Genomic DNA, 15,340 nt, shown 5'->3' with positions numbered 1-15,340 from the left:
TTGGGCCCAACTTGAATGTCTGGGTCCATTTATGATTTCTAGGGACTTTGTTTTGAAAAACATATATGACTCATGCATACATCCACGTAGTAATGTGAGAATTGGGGTCAATTTCAATGTTACTTAGCATTACTATTAAATATAGGAGCAAAACTTGGTTGATTTTTACCCGAATCAGAGTATTTTCAAGGGACTCGGACGAGTTATCTAGCTGACTCAAAAGTTGCTTTAAACGAGTTTTAGTGCTAAAGTCCAAGTGAGTCCAGTTGACTCACCCAATTAGCAAGTCGACTCAATGAGTTATGAAACTTATGGTTTAGACTTTAGAACACCAAAGTGGGACCAATTCTTAAAAGGTCAGTGGACCCACATTCAGAAATATTTATAGCAAACAAACGGTTGAGAAGGGAGAATCCATATGGGGATTCGAAATCTTGTAAAACCTAGAAATTCTCTAATCTCATCCGTATGTTTCGTTGAGAGAACCTCAAACGATCGATCACATTGGAAATTGGAATTCGGATTTCGGAATTTGTACCGAAAATACCTTTGAAAAAAATTATTTTTTATCAAAATGCCCTCACATTCCAATTTCCAAAGTGCATGTATTCCATGAGGGCACACGTAAGGTCAAACTTCAAACCAAACATCGTTAAAAAAAATAAAAAAGCAGAATCTTTAAATTTATTACAACAGAGGAATGGAGGAAAACCCATCAATTAATACAGAACATATGAAATATAGACATTGATAACAAAACCCTAGCAGGAAACAATAAAAAAAACCCTTGAAACAGAGAATCAAAATTGGAAAGAGTCCAAATTAATGCCCACCAAAAATAATAAAAAACCCTAACTGCTTGCACCACTTGTACTAGCTCCACTACAATCAAATCTTCTTTTTCTTTGAACATTGATAGCGAAACAGAGTTCCAATGCACCACCATGTTCATTAGGTCGTCGAAAGGCCCACAACTCAACAATATCGATCTTACTCTCTAACTTATTTTCTTTAACAAAATCCATCCAACCCGTCGTTAACACGTACTTGTCGATGCTTTGCCACCACTTGAACTTAAGATTCCATGACCAACCTGTGGGATCCACCATCATTACATCTAGACTTGCAGGATTTTTCTTATTTTCCAACAATTGTCTCTCCTCATGAGTCAAGAATTCGATCAAAGCTTGGCTCTTAGGAAGAAAAAGACGACTAAGAGATGGATTAACATCACTAGCAAAGAGGGTCTTCTCTCCAATCCAAACTGGATACGTTCCCCGAACTTCATTAATAGTTTTCATCATTTTGGCGGGAATTGGTGGTGATGAAGACAGTGGTGGTGATAATGATGGAAGCTGAAGCATCGGAGATTTACCCTTTTCCTTCGGCTTCAAGATGACACACCTTTTCTTCTTTGCAATGATGGCTTGTGGTGCTAAGTCGATGAGTTTATTCTTTCCTTTGTTGTTTCTTTCTTTCTCATCAGCATTCGTGTTGGACGCTTGACGAGCTTCAAAAGCTTCGAGTTCCATCTTTACTACGATCAGCAACGTCTCGAGAATCTCTTCACTTCCAAGGAATTTCACCATTATGTGTGTGTGTGTGAGAGAGAGAGAGAGAGAATGGGTTTAGTGTGGTGAGAAGGAGAGAAAGTTATAAGAGAGAAACAGAGTTTCTATTTTCGTAGTTTACTCGAATTAGAAAGTTTGAAATTAGAATAATTAGAGTTCAAGAGGGATTCAAAAACACTTCTATTTTCTTTCTAATTTTAGGAGTCCTCATAACGGTCGAATCCCAACGACACCCAAAAAGATTTCATGTTTACGAACTGTGACGGTAAATTGCTTCTATTTCTATTCTTCTACGATACTTCAGTATGGTTTCCTAACTAAGAACACAGTCAAGAAATAAAAAAAATGCCCCAAATTTTATACCATATTACGAAAATGGCAATCCGTTCTGACATCAAATCCTAACATTCCAAGGAATCGGGAAATTAGAATTTAAATAGGAATATTCCGGGGCCCACAAAAGTTTCACATTTGGTTTCTATTCAACGGTTGGGATGAAAAACAGAAATTTATTGATATCTTTTAGAGATTATTAATATTGATTTTATACGGATACGCTTCAGTGGGAATCCTTAGAATCCCAGCTGTCATGCAGTATGTAAGGGGTCAAAAGTGTATTACTTTCTAAATAAGAACTACAAGTTCAATCATAAAAAAGAACGCTAAGAAACAGCTTGACTTAGTCAAAAAACGATCCAATCCAGATTTATTATCTTTCAAGAGTTGGGGTCGTCTACATGGCACGTCTTTATTAGAGTTCAAAGTGGCTCTTAACTCATTTAAAATCCAATAAAAATGACACTGTACATTGATATAGAAACGGGACAACGTCTGGATCATCATGACTCAATTTTGAAACATTGAGTCAACTCAGTTTGGATGGATTTTGATATGAATCCAACTAGCCTTACTAAGTTGGTAAGGATTTCACTCTCGGCAAAAAGTCTTTGGGTTCAATTTGTGGCATTCAAAATCATGATTGGTGGACAAAATTATATGAATTTTAAAAAGAAATTCCTATAAAAATTATTTTTCACAATTGAATTTTTATTTTAAATTTGAGAGTTATATGAAAGTTTAGTAGCACTCTATTAAAAAAAACCTTGGATTAAGTTCAAAGGAAATTTGATTTTCGATTTTTTTATATTTTAATTAAAAATTTTCCATGAAATTGAGAGGACTGTGGTGTTAGATTGTCACTGTGATAATTTATTTGAGCAAAACGACGCTAAATAAGACGTGAAATCTTTACTAAGTAAGAAAAATGTTTCTTTTTTTTAATATTTATTTGTATAAATAAGTTTTCAAAATTTAAATATTTATGATTTATATAAAATGAAAATTCGTGATTGTAGCATTTATTAATTCAATTTATAACATATCTTTGACAGAGAGAGAGAAAGAATTCACATCAGATTCAACACATGGCGAAACCATGATCTACAGTCACAAGTTATGGTTTATTTTTTTAACATGATACTTATATTAATGAATCGAACTAAGTTAAGCAAACCAACAAAAATAAATTTTCTTCTTATCACTAGGAGCCATGTTTAATCTAGAGAGACAAATGTTGGATGCACAACCCACTAAACACTAATGGATCCAATTGACCCAAAAATAAAATAAATAATAAATAAATGTATCCTGCTATTTTACTAGAAAATAATACCGAAGTGACCTCAAGAGTGGACCTCACATTGCACTTCCTGACGTAAAAAGTGTATGAGAATCATAGATGCTTTCCTCGAGATATGGTTCCTATCCACTTTCATGTGAAGATGTGCGATATGAGGTACCATCCAGCATGACTCTTTTACCATGAAAAATGACTTTTGGTTGGAGGTCGAGAATATTTGAACATATCTGCTCACACTCACTCATTAATTAAAGACAGTTCAAGACAGATATATGATATTGGTGAAATTTTGAAATACGTTACAAACCAATAACGGATTCGGAATGAGTTTAAAGCCGGTCAGCAAACACTACTTAAGAGAAGCTAATCACCAATTATAACTATTTTCGGTGCTTTCCACCACCAACCAAAAGATTAATGAAGAAAATCTTGCAGACACGATATTCCAAATTTCATTTGGTCTGGAAATTACTTTGTTCCTGGTCCATTGACACTATACCCCTTAGAGGAAGGCGGCGTGAAAGTATATTCAAGGATCGCTCGATGTGAAGCCCAGAAAATCAAAGCATCATGTTCAATATTAATCACCGAACCATTATCTAGTAAAAGTTTTTAACTCAGCCTGCATATAGTGTTTCTTTTACACTACATTGTCAGTCCCAAACCTGGATACAGGAGAATTGTCAATCACCTCTAAACATGAGCCTTGATCAGATACGTCATTCTGTTCCGCACAAAGTGGAATGTTCAGCCAACCCCAAATCCTTGGGATAAGGCTTTGACGACAATGATGATGATCTGACTACTTTCACCAAGAGTTTTCTCCAAATCCCATAACATTAATATAACTTATAAAAGAAATTAGGGAGCATTATACCAAGATCAAATTCAGATTACATAACCATGAAAGAACATGCATGCATGCATGCACGCACGTTAAGTACACCTCACATAGCGACATCTGGATCCAATCGTCTCTGAATTGCAGCAGCAGCCTGAATATATAAATTAACGAAATGTTTATTAATCATCTACAAGAAAAGAATTTGACAAACAGAAACATGGGGCAGGGGAGGGGGTGTGATATTCACCTCGAAATTGCCAAGCTTGTACTGGTAAGCCATTTCCTCCCTTAGCTGAGCTTGCTCTTTCATTGCTTGAGCCTGAGAATTTAGAGCAGAATAAGTTAGATTATACTTGGAAAGCTTTTATTTTATTCTTTATTTGTTGTAATTTAAAAATACATAAATTTAAAAAAGAAGAATGAGAGGTGGAATATATACCATTCCTGTCTGCATAGAGTGCTTTAAAGTTTCCACTTGTTCTTCCTTTTGTTTTTCACGTGCTAGCATCAACTCGTGCCTGAAGTACAACAAGACCCCGTAAAACCCTCAAAACAAGTAGCTTTAAAATCTAAATAGTTAATGCAAATAACAGAGTCAACCTTGGTGACCCAACTTACTTACTGTGCTTAGATCCATGAAAATGAAAAATTATGGTTTGGAACTTTGAATGTAGATCAACAATAATTAATAATCCCAAGTCCCAAAGTCTTCAGTTCTCCATGCATTTTACTCTGGTCTGGCTTTCTATTTAGGCTACTGTCATTACATCATTGTACTATACCCTCAATGATCATGTAAGTTGAAGCTACACAACAAACATTTATGGAAAAATTTTACACAAAGTACGGAGTTTTTGATTATTTGAACAAAAATGGAGTAGGAAGAGAAAGACTTCAAGGGATGTAGAATATTATTTCAAGAGAAGATGGTGAAACTGACCCTACAGCAAGTTCTCCCCTAATTGGTTAAGAGAGGGTAGAGCTTAGATAGTATGACCTAACGAAATTGAGAGGAAGATATAGGATCTAGGAGATACTCAAAAGCTCAAGAAGCATCATAGTAAGTAGTATCTGAAGGTGGATGTAACAACATGAAAGTTCTTAGGAACTTCTATGTTTAAAGAAACAGGATCCTTGTGGGCTCCAATATATTTAATTAATCAATCAAGGAATCATAGGAAGTAGCAATATGGGCTGGACCCATAGTTCAGTCGAATTACAGCTTTAAAGTCGTGGTTCAATGTACCAATCATCGTCATCATCGAAGACTAATCCCAAAGATTTGGGTCGGTTAAATGAATCCCATTCCTCCAGCTTATCTATCAAAAAAGAACAGAATAAAAAAGACAGAATTTAAGGGTGCTTTTTTCCATGTTGACCAGTATAGAGATGGATTTCTGTGGACACGTCCCAAGGCACATCCTGGCGTTTATGGCAGTGCAGTCTTTTCTTGCTGATTTTTTTTATAAATGATCTCTAAGAAACTGTTGCATCCTCCATACTCTTAACACATTCAGTTAGTGAACACAATTATGGTTGTCTACTTGTCTAATAGCCTTTCCCTCTTATGACTCTAATTTTAAGTTATAGGATAGCTCTATGGTATGTTGAAATGTTTTCCTTCACCTTTCACATGTTTCTTTATTTTATTCTTTCAAAGAACCTCTAATTTAAATGTATCCAAATATTATATGATAATGCATGCCGCTGAATGAGTCGGCGGTTGGACTTCTCAAAGATGCCTTGTTAGACAGACGCCTAACATCTGTGTCGGGCGCAGACATATATTCCATGTCAATGTTACATAGGTTTCAGGGTATATTGAAATGGAATGCCAAAAGGAGGCTTAATCTTGAAGAGACTTCTTTAAGTCAAGCTTAAACATTTGAAGATACAGAACACGAATCCTAAAAACCTAATCTTTCAAATGCATCTTACCAAAACAAAAAATGCATTAACTTAGCCTCAACTTATGCTCTCTTTTCAGTCATTGCATCTCATAAAAGAAGCGTCTTGGTTGAAGATTCAAAGTACAGACAAGTTTTAGATAAGGGGATGGTAATTCCTAGGGCCTACTCTGTGTCACCCAAGGCCTTTAAGCTAAATTACTTTCTTATACTATCGCTGCAAGCATTATACTTAGGCTATATAGACCAAATAAAAAACCAAAGATCAAATTTACTTCTTTTTTTAATTTTATCAACTTTGTATCTCCTCGACAAACCCCACAGTATATCATTGCTATTCAAGTGTGTATTACAAAAGAACATGAGATAAATAAAATGACAGAATGAGAAGTCCAAGCAAATAGAACTTAGTGCTCAATTTATGAAACAACAGATGAAACTAATTAACTAAAGTTAGTGTGCTAAATTCAAAACCATTGTTGTCTTAATTTTTTTAATAAGCAAATGGTAGTCATTGAAAACCTGAAAAGTCAAGATTAATGATGCTACGTGTACTTTTACTCCACTGGAAAATTCATCCAAAATATATACATACCGACGTTGTTCTTCGTCATTGAATACCGTACGCTCAGATTCCACAATTCTTTTAAAACCCTTTTTCATTTCTTTTTCCATCTCACGCTTGTGATAAGCATCTAGACCATAATATCTGCAACCACAGATATTTAAATAAGTTTTACTTGCAGCATTGCAATAACTTAAATTGATAACAGATCTATTTTTGATAAATGATAACTACAGAGACAAAATGACATGTAAAAAAGGAGAATGAATGTCATTAAGGAAAAATGAAAATATATGCACACAATCTGAAACGAATTAAACTACAAGAGTGGAAAAGATTCCCCATGAACAAAAAATATCAGCCAAGTCTTTCTTAAGATGAGTTTGGAAATGGGTGTGGTGGAAATTCATTGAAAAGAGCTCAATTTGTCCCATTGGTTGAAGCAATCCCAGATTATCTACTTACACCAATATGTATTCAATGAAAATAAACTGAAGAAACATGTGTTCAATGTCTCTGAGAAAGAGACACAACCTACTACTAAGAAACCAAAGGAACTCTTACCAAAAAAATAAAAAAACAATAATAACAAAGAAAAAAAAAAACACAAGCAAACTCATATTCCTTCCCATACAGAAACGACAACCTTAACATTTCAAAATGGAAAGATTAAACAAATGGATACAAGGTTGATAAAGCAAAGGCACCCTTACTTTTTTGAAGGAAAAGTAGCTGTATTATGATCCTCCATGAACCTGTACAAAGGATAAATGTTAGCTTGGCGCATTATAGTAGCACTTAAAACAATCCAAACACAATAAAAAAGGTACTGTTTACTCTACGTCAGGTCTACACATGATCCCAGGTGGAGTATGATGAAGGTTGAATGAGCCTTACTCTTTGAACATTTGCTTCTCTTCCCAGTTAGGTAGTGTTTCCAAGTTCACCTGTAGTTCAAAGTCCAAGGACTTATAAAGTGTTGCAACAAACTCCAATAGCGCTATATGAAATTTGATTTATTGATACAAAAAGATCGCCCTCAAAATATTGAACCAAAAAATCATATACATCAAATGCAAATGACTCTTATTTTATAACAAAAAAAGATGATGCAAAATTTAGTTTGATGCAAATGTGCAATAACTACATTTTTTGGTCCAAAACAAGACAGAAGGCACCACTTCAAATTGCATACAGGTTGATCATAGATTATATAATAATAATAAATGTTCCAAAATACTGCACTGTCGGTTTGCAAAATCTGTGAGAATTTATAGTTGGACAAGAGGCTTCTGCAACTTACAAATTTCCCAGCAACTAAATCTGTCTTTGAGATAGTTGTACACATCCACTCAAGGTATCTTACAGACCATTGTATACATTAATTCAACTATTCAAGGGCTTGGACCAAAAGCTCGGTTGACATATTGCAATGCAACTTCAAGGTCATGGATTCAAGTCCAGCTTTAATCCCCCCCACCCCCTCCCCCCCAAAAAAAGAAGGAAAAAAAACCCACTTTTTTAGCACTTATGTATCGAAATGAAATGTAATTACATAAAAGAATAACCTGCAAGGTTTTGAGTGGCTACACTAGATTATTGATGCAGTGTGAAACGGAAATACCTGTTTTATTTCTAGTAGCCATGCAGTGAACTCTGGACGTTTGTTCCTACGAAACACAGAAAATTTATCAAGAAAGGAAGTAAGAAATAGAAAAACAAGATTAAGGCCTGAGGTTATACTCGAAATTTTCAATTCCAGCTTATCTAAGAAAATAAATATAAAATATTTAATTGCTTCATGTGCTCTCTCATGGAGGATGAGCATATATACAATAATGTGAACCATAAAGGAGCACACCATGCTTGTGAACATATGCTAATCAATGAAAATTCCTAATGTCAGCAACCTCTTAGCCACATCTAAAAATGGAAGCTCATGTAACAGATTTGAATCAAATGCTTTCAACAATGGAGTTGGAAGATCTATACTTGCCTTGAAGGAAGCTTTTTTCTTTTTCTTCCAAAACATCCCAAAAAAAGTAAATAGCAGAAAACTCCATACTATCGAATCCTTTAAGTGAATTATGGCCAATGTATGCAGCTATGTGGTTAGAAAAGTGGGTGCGGGACTTTATTTGCAATGGAAATGGAGTGAGGTAACGAGATCACATAAGTTCCATCTAGGTGACAGGCAAAAAGCTTGTTCATCCAAAAGTGTGGAAGGTATTAGTTGTAGATACTTTAAAGAACTGAAGACAGTTTTGTTGCATATGTGGATTTGGAGATAAGGTGTAAAAAAGAAAACCTTTGGAGAAAGGTTGGTGAAAGAAAATATGGGACCTACGATGGTGGTTGGCAATCTAATATTACTAGAGTCTCTTATGGGACAAGAGTTCGGAAAGAGCTATCTAAATACCATTCATTTTAGAGATGGTGTTCAATTAAAATCATTTCGTATAGATAGATTAGATTTAGGGCCATGTGGCGATTCTCAATTTTGTTTGGAATTCCCTTTTATTTATATATCTTCCCAAATACAAAGCTGCTTCATTAGTCAATGCATGGCTTGGGAATCTTGGTTTGAGAAAGAAATCTTAAGGTGTGTGATCAATGTCTTAGCATCTTTATTGGAGTCCAACATTACTAGTGTTACCCTGACACATAGTTAGTTACTTAATAACAATTAATGTTGGATATGATAAGTATTGTTTGAAATTTTCTGAAAAAAAAACTATTCAATTATGGCTTAAAACAATTAGGCCCAGTGCAAGTGTGTGTGTTTTTGGGTTTTGCAACTAATGTTAAGTGGCCCACTTTGTGGTGCTTCTGAAGAAAGTAGTTTGTTTTCTTTTGTTTAAATCTTAAGACTTTTCTAATGGAGAGAGTAAAGAAAGAGAGAAAACCAAGAGATTTCCTTTTCAAAAAAAAAAAAACAAGAGATGAGAGGTTTGAGAAGATTGAGATCTAGAAGAGGGTGAAGCTAAGTATAAGAGGTGATTCTTTGTATCGATTTGCCCCATTTTCTTTATGGTGAAAGCGAGCTCCATTGCTCATATCTCCGTGAACGTAACCTTCAAGTGAACCATGTAAAATCTCGTGTTGTCGGTATTGTGTTCTTACTTTTTCTTTGTGTGATTGTTTATCTTCTTTCAATTTGCTACTATTAGTTGGGTAACTTGGGGGTTTATCCTTCATTGACATAATCAAACAAGGGCTTGGAAGGTGTGGTATACAAGGTGGTTGGTGAAATACGTAATAGGTGTTTGATCAAATTACTAAATGAGCTTCACAAAGGTGTTCACACACACAACAAAAACTAGAAATTGAGCAAGACAATGATCCTTTCTATTGTATTACAAGAGTGATGGTGATGATGGTTTGTTAATTAATAAAATGTAGCAGTAAACAGATGCATTGGTACATGAATGTAGCCTAATGCAAGGGCAATGCATTATTTTACAGTGGACCAAGCAGGGCTTAAATTCAATAAGATACAACAAAGCTCTCCAAATATTAAAATGAATAAGAGAAAATGCAGAACAAACAATTATTCAAACATCATAACAGCGCTTTAAGAAATCCTAATTGAATTTCAAAAACAAGAATCACAAATACTGATCCTTACCACATATCAGTTTCCTTAATAATTCCGTACTTCCCCCACGAATTCGTCACCGCTCCCTTCATCGATTCCTTTTTCTTTTTCTTATCTTTCCCCTCTTTATCTCTCTTCCTTCTCTTCTTCTCCTTTTCTCTCCTCCTTCGACGCCTCTCTTTCTCATACTCTCTCTCCTTCCTCCTTCTCCTCTCTCTCTCCTTACGCTTTCTTCGACGCCTCTCATCTTCGCTCTCGCTATCCTCTGAAGAGTAATCCGAACCGTCCGATTTCGAATCAGAAGCAGATTCATCCGACTCTGACGAATACGAGGAAGATGAATCTTCGTCACTGTAGCGCCTACGAGAGCTTCTTCTCTTAGAGTTGGAGATCTTCTTCTTCTTCTTCTTGCTTCTACTCAAATTCTTGTCTCCTTCGTAGTCGCTCGAGTGATCAGATTCTTCGATCTCAGCTTTTTTGGATTTCCTTCCATGATCTCTCTTCGAAGAAGCATCAAAGTCTTCTTCTTCTTCTTCATCTCTTTGTTTTCGTTTGCCGTTTGTTTCTGGTAACGGAAGTTTTCGATCCTTCGCCATTGTCTACAACTTGAAGCCAAGCAAACGAAGCGGCAATGCTCTGTGGCGGCAAAGGCGGATATGTGGGAGATGTGGAATGGTTAGAGAACCGGTTTTTGGGTCGGATCGAATCTTAGAGGTGTCAATGGGCCAGTTCCGGTTCAATTCCTAAAACCTATGTTTACCCGAATCATGGGTTCGCTTGGTTTGAATTCGGATTCACGTGCCATAGTGAATCTAGTAACCATGCTTAAAATCATAATCCGTATATTTATTTTTATTTCGATTCTTGTCGGTTCTAATTTCGGGTCTGGTTACAAAACATATGAAATTGAAATCATTAAAAAATAGGGGTACGCATCAATTCTGATTCACAAGTATCGAATGAGAAAAAAAATATTTTAAATCATTATAAACAAAATTTCTTTAAAAAAGATTAGCTTATTATTTGTAGACATGGGATTTTCATCATTTTCGAAATATCCCTCCATTTTGGGGGATTTTGGAGTCGCTACCATTCATGTCTGGAGATGAGTGTAAATGGTTAGCCGATGTCATATTTTTGGAAATTATGTCATTTTGACATTTGATGACTCTTGTATGGATAAAGTATGTTTGGTCCAACCTTTGATTCAAGGTAAGAGGGTCCATTTATGGAGTAGGGAAGGTGTTAGGCACCTTACTCCATCCACTGTTGGTGGTAACCTCGGATTCGATCTTTTTTAAAATAAAAAAAAAAATAAAATCGAAAAGATTCGATTTAATGTTAGTTCAAACCATTGAGGGCACCCTTATTGAAGAAGAGGCCATTTGGTGATTTAAACCATTGTGGTGTGTGCAAATGTGTAGAAAAAGGGATGAGTAGAATAGGGAAGTTGGAGAGTGTTCTTTTGTCCAAACCCATCTTGTTCCTTCTTTGACTTCCTTTGACTTTCCTTGATGAGTCTTCTTTTTCTTTTTTTGATTTGTTTGAGAGAAGGTTGAGAGTTGAGAGTTGTGAGATGAGTTGAGAGTAGAGTAAGAGTTGAGAGTTGATAGAGTTTTAGTTTTAAGAGGTGTTTTTCTTAATTTTTCATTAGGGATTGAGAGTTGAGAATGATGGGTTTTTTTTATATAGAATTTGAAAGTTATTTTAAGAGGTAGAGTTGGGTGAAATGAAGAGAAGTGGTAAAATGATGTAGGGTTTAAGATAGGGGTATATGTAAATTGATGGGGATTGAAGGGTACTTGTGTAAGAAGGTTAAATGAATGAGTTTTAACTCAAATGGTTTGGATCCTACCCAACCCATTTGGGTGGAGTTTTGGTGAGGTGAGATGATGGGTGTTTAAGATGGTGATTGTGATTGAGTGGTGTTTAGTTTAAGAGAATGAATGATTTAAAAGGGTGGTTGGTGATATTTTGGGAGGGTGAGGGAGATGATGCCATGTGTCAAAGTGGGTGAAAATGTAGGGTTAAGATGTGTTGATGGGAGATGATGAGTGTTTGATTTTAGAGGAGGGGTATAGGTTTAGGTTGTAGAGATGGGTTTGTAGGTAATGATAATGGTAGATTAGGGGGAAGTGTAAGTTGTAAGTATTTGATTTGAAATAATGAATATAGTAGATTAGGTTGGAGGTGTAGGTTGGAGGTGTGGGTAGATGATATTTAGAGAAAAATAATGGGATAATTAATTTTTTAGAGAAAGGTAATGGGAGTTGGTGGTTTGATGAGGGACGTGAGATAGGGTGATGATATGTGTTATACCTTGATGATATTGGGTGATGGGTTGTGATGTTGGGCTTGGGTAGAGAATTGGGTTTGGATAATGTGTTGGGTTGAGTTGAATGGGATTAGGTAATGGGTAAAATAAGAATGGGTTTAAGTTGAATGGGTTGAATTGAGTGGACTTAGGTAATGGATAGAATAATGATGGGTTTGGGTTTGCATTGAATTGAGTTTAAGAATGTAGGAGGGTGATGAGATGCTTGGGTCCATGGGCCACGTGAGTAGTCTTGAGTCATTTATTGAAAAATAATGACAGAATAAATTGAATTTTTGTAGGTTTGGACTTCGGAGCCCATTCCAATTTTTTTCGATTTTTAGGACATTTTACGTCAAGGGCCCGGTCAAATTTGAGTGTCTACATTATCTTTAAGATAATTGACTTAGTTATAATTTGTAATACTAAATATATAAGTTAATGATTTTTTTTTCATAAATAAAAATTTATCTTATTTAAAAGTAAAAATAATTAGAAGAGATAAATCAGTTTAAACTCTCAACGATAATTTATATGAAAAATTGAAAAAATTTATATAGCATGCATTAATTTTGAGAAAAAAAAATACCTTAAATCATTTTTAATATAAAAAAGAAATGTCAAAATAATTGATTTCAGGGATCTATTGGATAGAATCTAACGGTTCTAGTTTCGGTTCTTATCAATTTAATTCCATTTTAGACTCAACTCTAATCGGTTCCAATAAAAAGGGAATTAGAATCGGAATTTTCAGTTTCGATAAAATGGATACTCATTGATACTCCTATGATCAATACCCGCTTTGATTTAACCGAGTCTAGCCTTTCGATTCAAGCTGTGATTTAGACACCCCATCAATGTTTTGGTGAATAATTGAGGTAACCCCTTGTATTTTCAAACTAATGACAAGCCCCCATATCGTGATAAATAATGCTAATTAACTCAAATGCCCTTATCTTTAACCTTAAACTAAAAATAATTCTTAAATTTTCTCCCCAACATTATCATCTTCAAGTTTTATATAATTTCTGTAATCAATTTCTTTTAACTTATTTAACCGTGTCTTCAATCCATTGTTTTTTCAACCATTCTTTAATCCCAACCCCTGCCAAGAGGAAGAGTGTGAGAGATTGCTTCTAGTTAATTATAGTCATTGGTTTCTCACCCCCAATTCCTCATTAGGAGAGGAATATGGGTTAGGTTCATTGATAAAGAAAGTTGTTTCAAAATGATATATCTCTCTCTTTTCAATGCTTGTAGTAGAAGTGCTTCTTTCAAGTCCTTTGTTATTTGTAATGGCCAAACATTTGCTTCCCATTATCTTTCTTCACTTGGTAGAGTGAATGTAGAGTGAAATGTTCATCAAAATGTGGAGGTCATACCTAATATATGTGAGGGGAATTCCAAACGTGTAGGCCCGACTAGCAAGGACAAAGCAACTGGCCTCTTAGAGTACCATATCTCACTTAGATCGCCTTGTATACATACAATACCTTACAAACCACATATGCCGAAGTAAGTATAGAAAAATTCTTGTGCGTGACCAACGAGGGCCTAAAATATTGATCAAGCATAGAACAAAAATTCAATGATTTGAATTTATGAGTACATCTCAATAATATGTATCTTGGGAATGCTTATGTCAAGGATAAATCTCGACCATTGAATTTTGGGAAATAATAATGTCCAATGCTTCATAGAGCCAATGGAGGAGCCAGGATTTTTTTGTAGTGAGGCAAACTATATTTAATTGTAAGGTTGAAGAGTTTGAAGATGAATTGATTTCGAGAGAAAATTCAAGGGGTTTCTTGGTTAAAAATAAAAGAAAATGGCAATTTGGTCATTTCTCATTAGTTTACGAGAAAAGACCCAAGTCAAGAGGTGGTGACACCGGTTCAAAACAGGGGGTGTCTCTCAAATATTCACCAAAACACCGACGCTCCCCCTTGACCTCAGTTTTTCCCAATAAATTGATGCAAAATGACCTCATTACCATCATCTTCATCCATAAACCAAAAATCATTCTTGATTATTCTTCCTAAAGCCAATGATTTCCAAAGTTTTCGATAAAATTTTGAGTCTGACTAGTCTTACTGTGATAGTGAGGACAAATCTCAAGGTCTTTTTGATGGTGGATGAGGCCTTTTTCCTCACTATCATACTAAGGAAAGAGTTTCTCTAAAATTTTCACTTAGTTTTCAAACCTCAAAATTAATCAACATTAACCCTTCAAACCTGAAAGCAAGATAAGATTTTAAAAATAGAAGATAATGAAACTTTTTGATTGAAAATTTTAGATCAAACATGTGAATATTTTAAAATTAATTTAGTAGAAAGAGAAGTTGAATAATAAAACATGGAGGGGGACAAAAAATTGAAAGGGGGAAAGCAACAACACAGTGAGAGAGGGCAAGGCATCAAAACTTAAGAGGGGTATCGTAAATAATTGTCAAACTTTAGTGGATACTTTACAGCAACAAAAAAAACTTGAGGGATGGGACCTTCCGGGCTCCGCCCTGCATGGAACGTTAGCATTCTTTATAACTTTGATTTTTATTCTTAAAACACATTTATTATTTTTTCTTTTGGTGAAAAAGTAAGGACTCGTGTTGGGGTGACTCGGAATTTACTGTGATTCTTACAAGTCTGACGTAGACATGCATACATAATCGTAGATGATTTTTACTCGTATCTCGAGATAATGCATCTATGGTTATGTGCACATCCCACATCAGACTTGTAAGAATCCCAATAAATACTTTTTGTCATTTCGGCATTTTCCAAAAGTAAGGGTATTTTAATATATATTAGATGATATTTTTATAATTAAATATTAAATATAAAAAATTCTCAATATATTATATTTTAGCAAAAGTATTTATTATAATAATATAATATTTTA

The 15,340-nt window shown here is 34.9% G+C and overlaps 1 protein-coding gene across 1 annotated transcript; it reads right to left on the bottom strand.

The window, feature by feature from the left end:
- Positions 1–3,765: 3,765 nt before the first annotated feature.
- LOC147411303 (nucleic acid-binding protein) lies at positions 3,766–10,793 on the bottom strand. The gene is made up of 8 exons (XM_086447047.1): positions 10,155–10,793; positions 8,151–8,196; positions 7,424–7,473; positions 7,240–7,281; positions 6,557–6,670; positions 4,494–4,572; positions 4,302–4,373; positions 3,766–4,205 (listed from the first exon to the last, which is right to left on the bottom strand). Exons 1-8 carry the CDS (start codon positions 10,718–10,720, stop codon positions 4,158–4,160), a joined length of 1,017 nt encoding a protein of 338 aa, XP_086303173.1. The 5' UTR covers positions 10,721–10,793; the 3' UTR covers positions 3,766–4,157.
- Positions 10,794–15,340: the final 4,547 nt, after the last annotated feature.

This window comes from Akebia trifoliata, chromosome 1 (assembly GCF_017979445.1).
Source record: "Akebia trifoliata isolate Shusen 1 chromosome 1, ASM1797944v1, whole genome shotgun sequence".
Lineage (NCBI taxonomy): Eukaryota > Viridiplantae > Streptophyta > Magnoliopsida > Ranunculales > Lardizabalaceae > Akebia > Akebia trifoliata.
This window is presented reverse-complemented; position numbering and strand designations above follow the sequence as displayed.

What these genes read in the sequence shown, in the direction of transcription:
- LOC147411303 (XM_086447047.1), bottom strand. Translation starts at nt 10,720, where the DNA reads ATGGCGAAGGATCGAAAACTTCCGTTACCAGAAACAAACGGCAAACGA. An exon ending in ATTAAGGAAACTGATATGTG is followed by an intron (nt 8,197 to 10,154) that starts GTAAGGATCAGT and finishes TGTGTTTCGTAG; the next exon opens with GAACAAACGTCCAGAGTTCA. An exon ending in AATGACGAAGAACAACGTCG is followed by an intron (nt 4,573 to 6,556) that starts GTATGTATATAT and finishes GTTGTACTTCAG; the next exon opens with GCACGAGTTGATGCTAGCAC.